The sequence below is a fragment of the Hemitrygon akajei genome, unplaced genomic scaffold (genome assembly GCF_048418815.1).
Source record: "Hemitrygon akajei unplaced genomic scaffold, sHemAka1.3 Scf000074, whole genome shotgun sequence".
Taxonomy (NCBI): Eukaryota; Metazoa; Chordata; class Chondrichthyes; order Myliobatiformes; family Dasyatidae; genus Hemitrygon; species Hemitrygon akajei.
The window spans coordinates 1,507,093-1,520,334 of record NW_027331960.1 but is presented as its reverse complement, the minus strand read 5'-3'; the positions used below and the strand labels follow the sequence as shown (position 1 = coordinate 1,520,334).

At 49.4% G+C, this 13,242-nt stretch overlaps 1 protein-coding gene, 1 long non-coding RNA gene and 1 pseudogene across 2 annotated transcripts in view; 1 reads left to right on the top strand and 2 right to left on the bottom strand.

Moving 5' to 3' along the window:
• LOC140722301 (uncharacterized) overlaps positions 1-13,242 on the top strand; it is a 1,042,646-nt gene that overhangs the window by 149,802 nt on the left and 879,602 nt on the right. The window lies entirely within an intron of this gene.
• LOC140722307 (uncharacterized) overlaps positions 1-13,242 on the bottom strand; it is a 141,716-nt gene that overhangs the window by 53,700 nt on the left and 74,774 nt on the right. Inside the window, exons 8-9 of the mRNA XM_073037094.1 lie at positions 4,341-4,555; positions 2,606-2,771 (exon numbers count right to left, since the gene is read on the bottom strand). Of these exons, the coding sequence (XP_072893195.1) occupies positions 2,606-2,771; positions 4,341-4,555 (381 nt within the window). The remainder of the gene's footprint in view (positions 1-2,605; positions 2,772-4,340; positions 4,556-13,242) is intronic.
• Positions 1-13,242, bottom strand: part of LOC140722293 (uncharacterized) — a 236,665-nt pseudogene that overhangs the window by 198,382 nt on the left and 25,041 nt on the right.

Here is a 13,242-nt window from a genome sequence, read left to right as displayed (position 1 = left end):
TCACTTTGCCGGACCATTGGCCCCGCTTGCAGGGCAACAGTCTGCCGGTGTTTGCCTCCCCAATGTGGTGAATCCTTCTGCTCGACACCACCGTGGGCTCAGCCATTTCCACATATGAGCCCCTCCTGTCCCCACCGGCACAAAAATCCTGTCCGCCCCCTCTCACACCATCTTCATCCTTTCAATAAATCCCCCTCTCCCTCCCTCACCACGGGGAGCCGGCATCAAACCGACGGGCCGAGCGGTCTCCTCCTACCTCTTAGCAATACATCAGACTCCGGCCGCAGGAGACGCTTCACAAATGCCTCAACTTCCCTCGGAGGGAAATGGAAATAAATCAGAAAGCGGACATTTACTTTGGGATTTGTTCCGCCCTGAGGGGAGATCGACACTTGAGCGGGAAACGGTTTCAGCGGGGTAACGCCCTCTCAGCTGGTACGCTTCCGCTATTGGTTGAAACCAGTGATTGACATTACTTCGCACCAATGGGAGTAGAGCAGCCCCTGAAGCTTTGGTTTTCAGCGGTGGGGAGTGGTGGTCACGTGATTGGTAGTGCAGCCGTTAAACCGATAAAGCTCGAGCTCTCCAGCGCGTGGAAGACGTAAGACACCGCGCATGCGAGGGCAGGTCCTGGTGTGGGGAGCCCATGTGTGACGTAAGGCGCGTGGATTCGCCAGTGTGACGTCACCTGTGGGGGGAGCGCTTGTAATTAAAAACACCTGAATGGACGTTTCTGATGATTTCAGTGGGACAACAACATTAATCACGGGTTTCATCACTGAATCCAGTGTTGTGAGATGTAAAGTCCCCTGTTATGTGTCCGGGTATGCCGTGTTGTTGGCGGAGTGGGCAGCGTGGTGTTTGTCTCGATTCGGGTCACAACACCAGAATTGCCAGCGGGGTCCACACACAGTGTATTAGTCAACAGAAAACCTCTCGTCCCTGTAGTCTTTGTCTCCTGGTAAACTCAACACCCTGACAATGTGGACCATAGACACCCCTTCCTCTTTAAAGTCAGTTATACATTCAGAAGGCTGATCGCTGAGAGGAATATATTTATTGGTCATTAAAGTTCGCCCAGATTCGTTTGGACGGATTTGATGTGGAGTTCGGGGTGTCACAGTGAAAGGGCCGGACGGCCGAACTCTCTCCGTTGTCCAAACATCCTTCCAGGTGAGGTGACACTTCACCTGTGAATCTTCCCGGGTCGCCTATTGTGTCCGCTGCTCCCGATGCGGCCGCCTCTACACTGGTGACACCAGCTCCTCCACAGTTGTGCGGGGTAGGGTTGTTTCTTTTGGGGGGGGGGGTGGCGGATCGATGTTATTGTTCCCTTTTGTGCGGGAGGGGTGGGTTTTGGGGTTTGATGATCCGGATGCCGTTGTTTTTGATGCGGGGGTGGGGTGGGAGTTTGATTTTTCTCTCTGAAAGACTTTCATGCTCTTTCTTTGTTTTGTGGTTCTCTGGGGAAAAAGAAAACGCAAGAGTTGTTCATGGATACCTGCTTTGATAATAAACTGACCTTTGAACTATCCGCTCCCAGCGGGACTTCCCGGTGTCCAAACATTTTCATTCCGAATCCCATTCCCGACCCGGCGTGTCAACCCATCCCCTCCTCTTCTGCCAAGTTAAGGTCACCCTCAGGGTCCTGCAGCTGCACCTTATATTCCGTCTGAGTAGCCCCCCCCCCCCAACCTGATGGCATGAATATCGATTTCTACTTCCGGTGAACAAATCTCCCTCCCTCCCACTCCCTCTGTTCCTCTCTGACTTTTCACGTCCTCTCACGTGCTTATCACGTCTCTCTGGGTCCACTGCTCCTATTCGCCACTCTCCTCTCCTATTAGATTCTATTTTCTTCTGCTCGAGCTTTCCCACCTACCTGGCTTCACCTGTCATCATCCAGCCAGCCATTTCCTCGCCCGCCCCGATTTTATTCAGATATTTCCCCCATTCCATCTCAGTCCTGAAGGAGGGTTCAATTAGAAACGTCGACTGTTGACTCTTTTCGATAGATGCTGCCTGAGTTCCGCCAGCATTTTGTGTGATTTCCAGCATCTGCAGATTTTGTCGTGTTTATGAATTTCCTCTCAGTTGGAGGGGTTTATGGCCATTGCAGAGAGATCAACCGTACAGAGCCTCGACGTTGATTTCTTTCTCTTCATTCCTGAATCTGAACTTCCCATCTTTGAGCTGGAGAGATGTCTATGAGATCTGAGAGCATTACACAACTAGAGGAAGCTGACTGCTGAGAGAAACAATCCGTCAGGATTCCCCTCCCTGCTGACGGGGATTCTCTTATACAGAACGCTTGGAACATGCGCCCGGAATTGTCCTGGATCACCACAATAGAGTCAGGAAACTTCTCCTGCATCACTCTGATTCCTCTTGAGACAGGCGCACGCGCTCTACTTGCATAACCTCCTCCATGGACTCGATGCTGTGTGGCGAGGGAGGAGCCAGTCGGTTATCCAGCCGTCAAGTGGAACAGACAGATTAATCATTTCATCCAGACTATCCTGCTCGTCCCGGACTGCGATCTCCCGTAGGACCCCTGCATTCAGTCCACACTGGAAGGCAGTGATGAGAGATCTCTGATGCAAACCCCTCTCTCCTGCAGACGTGCGGAATTTAACTGCCCCCGTAAAATGTCGAACAGGCTGAGTGGAGGTCCATCTGGAAGATAGACCATGTACGCCAGTTTTTGCCCACCGTCACCAAAACAACCAGGCTGGGCATGGAATGTCAGCTCGCATTTGGGAATAAACATCCTGCAACAATCAGGATCAGCATAATATCCGCCTGGTTGTGAAATATATATATATATATATATATAGGTTCGGATATGGCCCGAGTGCGGAGCAAGAGACACTGAAGCAGGTCGATAGTTCACACACTTTAATGCGAACAGAGTTAGAGAAAAGAATAAACGCTACGCCAAACAGGGCCATTAACTAAAATTCTGAAAAGGAAAATGAAGACTACAGTGCGGTTGAAAGGAATAACTTAATATAAAATGAATATCGGGAGTCAGTTTCCACAAACACTCCAATTTCTCAGGCGAGGCCGAAAGCAAGCAGGCAGCGAAGTGTTGTTGTGCTTGGTTCAAGTCTCGACAAGCACTATGACAGAAATAATTGATTTTAGTACTATCACACTGAAATAATAATTAGCCAGGGGCGACCACGGATTCGGCAGCGCAGCAGATACGGCAATTGCGCTCATGAGGATGCACGTGTCAGAAAATTATTATTTCATTGTGATAGTATTTAACTCAATTCTTTCTGTCATAGTGCTAGACGCAGCCCCTAAGGCGCAACAGAACTGTATTTGTTGGAAGACCCGGATGAGCGGCTTGTCCAAGGTTTCCTTAGCCACAATACACTGTATTAAATTGCAGGGAGATGGGAACCAGAATGCCAGAACAGTTAATGTTGAGTTGTGGAGGCGGATGTTGGGAAGACTGCAGACAGAGCAATGAATCAAAGGTTGAGCATGGTGCGACTACTGACCCGAGCTGCATGTATTTCAATACAGGAAGTAACGGAGGCAAGTTGTGTAACGAGCTGGAGATGAGGTATGTGGCTGGGCAGACAGAGGCAACGTGTAGTGAGGAGAGGCTGTCGATAGGGCAAATTGCAGTCAACAAGATGCAACATAAATGGTGGACAAAATCGAAAAGTATGCATACAGAAATGAAGATGTTATATTTGAATGGGGCGGTACACAGACTAAGGCAGATAAACTTGCAGCACAGTTGCCAATCGGAATGATGTTATTGGCGTCTCTGAAAAATCTAAAAGGGTGGATACAGGGCTGAACTGAATAGTGGCTGAAAAAAATAGCCTGGTGCTTAATGTCCAAGGATACACGTTATATCAAAACAGCAGGAAGGTAGAGTGGCTGGCGTTGCTCTGTTGGTGAAAAATAAATCAAATTATTCGAAAGAGGAGACATGCGGTTGGAAGACGCTGATTCTTTACGAATAGAGGGGAGGAACTGCAAGGGTAAAACGACAGTGATGGGAGTTGAATACAGACTCCAAAACGGTGGTAAGAATTTGGCTTCCAAACTTCAACAGGGGATACAAAATGCTTGCCCAAGGGGTGTCATGGTCCCTTCTGGCACCCGGCTATCTTCCTCAGGAATGGGCCTTAATCACCTCATTTTGTTCCCAATCATTCCCAGGTTCCACTAACTACGAACACCTGTTTTCTATCAGCAACTGCAGCATAAAAACCCTGTGACCACAAGGAGCTGCCAGTTTATTGGTCGACTCGTGTACGAGTAAACTCGTTCCATGGTTCTTAGGACTATCAGTTCTAAGTCAAGCATCGTACCTGAATTCTGTACTAAAACCAAGACTCCGGTTAAAGACTCCCTTGGCACCAATTCCGCGCTCGCTACGACCGTAACGCCTCCCGTAATGGCCTCCGCGCCCGTGTTCAGCATTTGGGTTCGTTCCAGAGCCACGCCCTTGCAAAAGAACGAACTGGCCACGATGAACCCAGCGGACACTGATCCCGTACACCAGGCCCTGGCCAGCCAGGGCTATCTATTGGGCACCCACGACCAACTACTTCGGGAGATCAGGGAAAACCTTCGGACACCAACCACGAATGTGCAGGAGGTCAGTGAACAAGCGGACCGGGTCTCCACTTCTGATTCTCCGGCTGCTTACTCTTCATGAGGCTTCGCGAAGTGTGGCCAGGTATTCCATTGAGTTCCGGACCTTGGCCACAGACTCTGGGTGGAATGACAAGGCCCTACGCGAGGTGTCCCGACAGGGCCTCTCGGACCAGATAAAGGATGCTGCGAGGGACGACACTGACTGTCTAGACTCTCTGATCTGGCTAGTCATTCGGTTAGATCATCGACTTCGAGAACGTCTGAGAGAGAAGACCCGTTACTCCGTTCCTCGGGCCATCCTACGGTCCACCTTACCTTCTCCAACCAGCCCTAACCTCTCTCCCACTTCCGTTCCTCGGGCCATCCCACGGTCCACCTTACCTTCTCCAACCAGCCCTAACCTCTCTCCCACTTCCGTTCCTCGGGCCATCCCACGTTCCACCTCACCTTCTCCAACCAGCCCTAACCTCTCTCCCACTTCCGTTCCTCGGGCCAACCCAGGGTCCACCTTACCTTCTCCAACCAGCCCTAACCTCTCTCCCACTTCCGTTCCTCGGGCCATCCCACGGTCCACCTTACCTTCTCCAACCAGCCCTAACCTTTCTCCCACTTCCGTTCCTCGGCCATCCCACTGTCCACCTTACCTTCTCCAACCAGCCCTAACCTCTCTCCCACTTCCGTTCCTCGGGCCAACCCAGGGTCCACCTTACCTTCTTCAACCAGCCCTAACCTCTCTCCCACTACCGTTCCTCGGGCCATCCCACTGTCCACCTTACCTTCTCCAACCAGCCCTAAACTCTCTCCCACTTCCGTTCCTCGGGCCAACCCAGGGTCCACCTTACCTTCTCCAAACAGCCCTAACCTCTCTCCCATTTCCGTTCCTCGGGCCATCCCACGGTCCACCTTACCTTCTCCAACCAGCCCTAACCTCTCTCCCACTTCCGTTCCTCGGGCCAACCCAGGGTCCACCTTACCTTCTTCAACCAGCCCTAACCTCTCTCCCACTTCCGTTCCTCGGGCCATCCCACGGTCCACCTGACCTTCTCCAACCAGCCCTAACCTCTCTCCCACTTCCATTCCTCGGGCCATCCCACGTTCCACCTTACCTTCTCCAACCAGCCCTAACCTCTCTCCCACTTCCGTTCCTCGGGCCATCCCACTGTCCACCTTACCTTCTCCAACCAGCCCTAACCTCTCTCCCACTTCCGTTCCTCGGGCCATCCCACGGTCCACCTTACCTTCTCCAACCAGCCCTAACCTCTTTCCCACTTCCGTTCCTCGGGCCATCCCACGGTCCACCTTACGGTCTCCAACCAGCCCTAACCTCTCTCCCACTTCCGTTCCTCGGGCCATCCCACGGTCCACCTTACCTTCTCCAACCAGCCCTAACCTCTCTCCCACTTCCGTTCCTCGGGCCATCCCACGGTCCACCTTACCTTCTCCAACCAGCCCTAACCTCTCTCCCATTTCCGTTCCTCGGGCCATCCCACGGTCCACCTTACCTTCTCCAACCCGCCCTAACCTCTCTCCCACTTCCGTTCCTCGGGCCATCCCACGGTCCACCTTACCTTCTCCAACCAGCCCTAACCTCTCTCCCACTTCCGTTCCTTGGGCCATCCCACGGTCCACCTTACCTTCTCCAACCAGCCCTAACCTCTCTCCCACTTCCGTTCCTCGGGCCATCCCACGGTCCACCTTATCTTCTCCAACCAGCCCTAACCTCTCTCCCACTTCCGTTCCTCGGGCCATCCCACGGTCCACCTCACCTTCTCCAACCAGCCCTAACCTCTCTCCCACTTCCGTTCCTCGGGCCATCCCACGGTCCACCTTACCTTCTCCAACCAGCCCTAACCTCTCTCCCACTTCCGTTCCTCGGGCCATCCCACGGTCCACCTTACCATCTCCAACCAGCCCTAACCTTTCTCCCACTTCCGTTCCTCGGACCATCCCACGGTCCACCTTACCTTCTCCAACCAGCCCTAACCTCTCTCCCCCTTCCGTTCCTCGTAGAGCTCCCGCTCCTACTGTTCCGGTGCGTTTGACGGCACTCCCTTCAGCCCCCTTAGACTCGGATGCAGATTCCAGCTACTGTGAATTACCAACGACAGTCTCTGTCCCTACCCGCTCTGGTGGATTCCGGTGCCGAGGGCAACCTGCTTGATGAGGACTTAGCCTCCCAGGCTGGAATACCTCGCGAGCTGCTAACTACACCCCTGAAGGCCCGGGCCTAGGACGGAAGACTGCTGGCTCGGGTGTCCCGCCGTACACCTCCCCTGACCTTGATCCTATCCGGTAACCATCGGGAGGAGGTGCTATTCTGTCTCATTCGTTCACCTCAAGCTCCGGTAGTTCTAAGGTATCCATGGCTGACACAAATCTCTCATCGACTGATCTGCCGGGAGGATAGCCAAGTGGAGCCAGGCTTCTCACGCCAACTGTCTGCGGTCAGCCCCATCTCTCAGGGGAGCTACCGCGTCCCCGGCTGTTCCGGAACCCCTCGATTTGTCCCAAGTCCCCACAGAGTACCATGACCTGTGACCTCTGCACCCCTGCTCCTTCGATTCTCGCCAACTGTCCCCCACCGAGCGGAATGACGATGTGGGGAATCGGAACTCCTGGCAGTCAAACTAGTCCTGGAAGAATGGAGGCACCGGCTGGAAGGGGCAGAACAAACGTTTGTGGTATGGACTGATCATTAAAAACCTGGGGTATATTCAGACCGCCAAACATTTGAACTCCCAGCAGGCCTGTTGGGCATTATTTTTCCGACAGTTCAAGTTTTCCCTCACATACTGTCCAGTGTCCAAGAACGGGAAGCTGGACGCTCTCTCCTGCCAATACAACTCCAAGGAGGACACTTCCAGCCCAGGGACTGTCCTCCCACCATCCTGCGTGGTTGCCACCCTCACTTGGGAGATCAAGTCGAAAATAAAAGATGCCCATTCGGATGACCCCGACCCCGACAATGGACCCGGAGATCACCTGTATGGCCTCAGGTTCTTCAATGGGGGCATACGTCTCCGTTCGCCTGCCACCCCAGGAGTGATCGGACCCCAGCGCTCCTGAAAAAGCACTTTCGGTGCCCGTCCATGGAGGCGGATAGCCGCTCCTATGTCTCGGCATGTTCCATCTCTGCCCGGAGAAAAGCCTCTCATCGGCCACCTGCGGGTTTACTTCGTCCTCTACCTGTCCATGGTCATCCCTGGTTACACATCACCCTAGACTTGGTCACCGGTCTACCATCTTCACATGAGAACACCACCATACTCACCGTGGTAGACCGATTCTCCAAGGCACTTGGTAGCCCTCCCTAAACTCCCTTCCTCCTAAGAAACCACAGATCTTCTCATCCGCCACGTCTTCCGCCTCCACGGAATCCCCACAGACATCGTCGCCGATCGAGGTCCTCAGTTCATCTCACTGGTATGGAAGGCCTTCTGTCAAGTCTTGGGTACAACGGTCAGCCTGTCATCCAGCTTCCACTCCCAGACGAACAGGCAGATGGAACGGGTCAACCAAGACCTGGAGGAGACACTACGTTGTGTAATGGCAAACAACCCGTCGACTTGAAGCGACCAACTCCCGTGGGTTGAGTACGCCCACAACTCTCTAGTAAGCTCAGCCATTGGAAGGTCCCCATTTGAGTGTTCCCTGGGGTACCAACCCCCGCTGTCCCCCGCGCAGGTAGAGGATAATGCAGTACCATCGGTTCAGGACCATATCGATTGGTGCCTTAAGGTGTGGGAGGAGACACGCACGGCCCTACTCAGATCAGCAAGACGTAATAAGAAGATAGCCGACCGAAACTAGACTTCGGTGCCCGAGTACCAACGAGGGCAGATGGTGTGGCTTTCATCCAGGGACATCCTGCTGAAGAACGAGCACAGGAAACTTGCCCCTTGCTTCCTGGGACCATTCAAGGTCGAAAGTGTTATGAATCCCACAACGGTCCGCCTAAAATTACCAAGATCCATGCGCATCCACCCAACTTTTCATGTTTCCCAGTTAACAGAGTTTCCGTCAGCCCCTTGTGTCCCCCGTCTGAGATTCCCCCACCTGCCCGTATCATCGATGACCATCTGGCATACACCGTCCGAAGACAACTGGATGTGCGCCGTAGGGGCAGGGGTCTCCAATACCTGGTAGACTGGGAAGGGTGTGGTCCAGAAGAGCGTTCCCCCGCTCCTTCATCCTAGACCCATTCCTCATCCAAGATTTTCATCAGGAACATCCAGACCGGCCTGGAGGATCGCCTGGCAGCTCCCGTTGAGGGAGGCGTGATGTCATGGTCCCTTCTGGCAATCGCCCACCTGGCTATTCTCCTCAGGAATTGGGCCTCAGTCACCTCGTTTAGTTCCCAATCATTCCCAGGTTCCACTAACTACAAACACCTGCTTTCCAGCAGCAAATGCAGTATAAAAGCCCTGTGAGCACAACAAGGAGCTGCCAGTACGTTGGTCGAGTCCGGTGTGAGTAACCTCGCTTCATGGTTCTTAGGATTACCAGTTCTAGGTGTAGCATCGCTCCTGGATACCGACTCCATTAATAACGACTACGTTAATAACGACTCCCGACTCTGCCTCCGCATCCGTGTTCTGCACTTGGGTTCATCCACCGAGTAACACTCTTGCCTCGCTTTCACTCTTTCTATATCTGAACAACTTTTTATACGATATTTTTGTCTAACTTACCTTAATTTTTCATCTTGTCTCTCCTGTGTGTTTTATTAGTTGTCTCCTGTTGTTTATGTAAAAGCTTTCCAATCCTCTCACTTCCCACTGTTTTCTTCCTGTATTATATGACCCCGCCTTTGCTTTGATCAAATACAGGAGAAAATTTGTGGATGCTGGAAATCCAAGCAACACATACACAAAACACTGGAGGAAACCAGGAGGCCAGGCAGCATATAAGGGAAATAGTAAACAGTCGACGTTTCCGGCCAAGACCCTTCATCAGGACTGGGGGAAAATAAAGATGAGAGGTCAGAGGAAGAAGTGTGGGGGTGAAAGGGGTGGAAGAAGTGGTAAGTGATAGGTGAAACTGGGAGGGGGAGTAGTGAAGGATAAAACTCCTTAGGATAGAATTTCCTTCACGATTCTCGAAAGATCATTGCTAATGCCTCCACATTTCTACAGATGCCTCTTTCAGATCTCTGGGGTGTACATCATCTGGTCCAGGTGACCTATTTACCTTCAGACCATCTTTCCCAAGAATCTTCTTCCGAGTAACGTGACTTTACACATTCTAACCACTGACATCTGGGACTTCCATATTCCTGTCAGCATCTTCGACAGATAAGAGTGATGTACAAGACTTATTCGGTTCACCTGCCATCACCTTGCACTCCCACCACATTACTACCTCTCCAGCATCATTTTTCAGTGGCTTGATATCCACTTCCGCCTCTCTTTTACACTATATGTACCTGAAGAAAAATTTGGTATCCTCTTTCTCAACTATGTATTCCATCTTTTCCTTAATTATTTTAGTTGCATTGTGTTGGTTTTTAAAAGCTTCCCAATCCACTAACTTCCTAGTAATTTTTGCTCTATGCCTTTTCGTTGTTTTTTATGCTGTCTCTGGTTTCTCTTATCTGCCAAGGTTTTGTCACCTTACCTTTATAATTCTACTTCCTCTTTGTGATGTGTAAATCCCGTGCCTTCCGAATTGCTTCCAGAAATTTCAACCACTGCTGTTTGGTTTTCATCCGTACCCAAGTACTTTACAAATCACTTTTGACCAATTTTTCTTTTACGCCTCTCTAATTCTCTTTATTCCACATCTGCTTTTAGCTTCTCCTTCTTTAATGTCAGGGTGAATTTGATCATATTAAGATCACTTGTCTTTAAGAGTTCTTTCAACTTCAGTGACCTAATTAATTCAGGTTCATTACAACACCCAATCCAGAATAGCTGATCCCCATCTGGGATCAACCATTAGCTGCTCTAAAAAAGCATCTTGTAGGGATTAAAGGAATTCCTCCTCTGAGACCAACACCATCCTAATTTTCCTAATCACCTGGATGACAATGCCCCATGACTATTGTAACATTGCCCTTTTGGTATTTTCCATCTCCCAGTGTAACTTGTGGACCACATACTTACTACTGTTTGGAGATCTCTATACAATTCCCATCAGGGTTTTTTTTTTACATTTGCAGTTCTTTAATTCTACCCACAGATTCTGCACTTTCCAACCCTATGCCACCTCTTTCTAATGATTTTATTTAATATTTTACATACAAAGCCACACAAACCCACTACCAGCTTGTCCTTGGCTTGTTCTTACAATAAACAGGTAGGTATCTGGGAAACAAGAGGACCTGCAAACACAAAGTGCACTGCGGATGCTGTGGTCAAATCAAGACGTACAAACAAGCTGGATGAACTCAGCAGGTCGAGCAGCATCCGTTGAAAGAAGCAGTCAAAAAGAGGACCTACAGATGTTAGAAATCTGAGAACATCACACAAATTGCTGGAGGAGCTCAGCATGTCAGGCAGCATCTATGGATGGGAATCAACATTTTGGGCCAAGACCATTTATCGGGGCTCTTGATTCCCATGTATGTGGAAAACCAACAAGAATAGAAAGTAGTGGAAATAGAAAAACCCTTTGACAAAATTTAGATCAAGGCTTAAAAAAACTGCAAAACAGAGCTCAATATTTAACAGTACAACAGAGGCAATACGAACTTTCATCAATACCGACATTAACTTTTTAAATAAAAATATATTTGTCCCATTTCAATCAGTAAAATTTACAAAGATAAATAAGAACTTCAGAAAAGACCATTGGCACTCAAACCCACTAGAATAACACTACCTTGGACAGAAGGAGGAAGAGAAATAACACACATGAAAAAAAATTCACACAAGAGTCAGATAAAACTAAGTATATATTTTCATCAAAAATGAACAGGATTCAGTACTCCATGTGTGTATATGCAATTGTGATAAGTAACACAGACCAGGAAACTTCAATGTGAGGCCCACTCAGAAAAATTAATTATCACTATGGAAGGAAACATCAACCACTGGAATGAGAATGACTCTCCATGGGAGACATCCCAATGATCTGAGCAGACGAGATGGTGACAATGAAGCATCGAGCACCTGACAGAGAGTTGGAGACCTCTTCCCAGAAACAGAGGGGCCCCTTGCAGAAATACAGGACAAAGTAGTTAACAAAAGAAAGAAAAAAAAATCAGAAATACATTAAATACAACAAACAAGGCAGTAAGTACAGAAAATGCCAAGAGAAGCCAGACACAATCCAACACATTCCAGGATCCTGCAGTAGTTTAACTCAATCTGATTACTTACAAAGCTACAAACAACTGGCAAATATCATTCACCAAAATCTTGCTTTAAAATACCAACTCACGAATGCCCTCCATCACTTCATAAAGGAACCATAAATTCCAGCCTGATACAGTTTTAGAGTCAAAATCTTACAAATTATATGATAATCAATACATTATTTCACAAAGGACAATCTATAATAAACTTCCGGATATAACATTACAAGATAAACAAGCAGGAACAACTGCTTCAATAGATAAAACTTTTCCCAACACACACATGTTCTTCGATCAGCAGAGCACCTCACCACAGGTGTTCCTTGTGCCATCAGACAGACAAACAAAAGATTTTCTCTGTCAATCAGCTTCCAAATGTTTCCACTCTGTCATTTGTAGCCACGTCCCGCTGCTGATTCCCTTCTCCTCATCATACGTTCTTACCCCGACCATCCTCCAGTACACCAAACTCTGCCCTGTGTGGACCCGCCTCCGGTTTCCGACCTTGCTCAGTTGAACATCCAATTAATGGTTTCCATTCTGATTTCAGTCTTTAGAGGAGAGTGGTGTTTTATAACAACCCTGTAGAAGCAGGGAAAATGACCCATAATGTGGAATGTGCCCTGAATAAGGAGGTTAACTACCAATGTCATTCTCTATCAGCGCAGAGATTTGAGGGGTGAAGAACATGTCAAGCAGAACTGCAGTCAGCTCAACTTCTTCAGTCTGCAGAAAATAAAACGGAAACCTCTTCACCTAGAGTGGTGACTGTTTGGAACCCATCACCACAGGGAGAGAGAGAGAGATGAACAACAGGGTAGGATTTAAAAGGACTGTCTGGAGCAGGATCTCTGGCAGGGTCCAGCAGGCCTGAGTTGAGTCTCTACTGTACACAAGGTGTGTTATAAATTCACTAAGTACCGGAAACCAAGTTTAAAATAGAGCTGATTTATTTGTCTCAGATGCAGAAGATTAAGCTCCAGTCCCATTAAAGGTGAATGTGCAGCAGAAGAAACTCCCCCCAAGTCCAGTGACCAGGGTGCAGAACTGGGTGTGGTGAGCAGCAGCAATAATTGCAGAGTTCAGCACCGACAGTCACTCTCGAAATTACATTCTGCAACGGTGATGGACAAATATCCAGCATGAAGCTTATTGAAACTTTCTCCCCAGTGTGAACCCGGTAGTGTGTCACAAGGATAGATTACTGTGTGAATCCCTTCCCACATTCACAGCAGGTGAACGGCCTCTCCACAGTGTGAACTCAATGATGCACATTTGGTGGAGATTACTGAGAGAATCTTTTCCCAAAGCCTGAT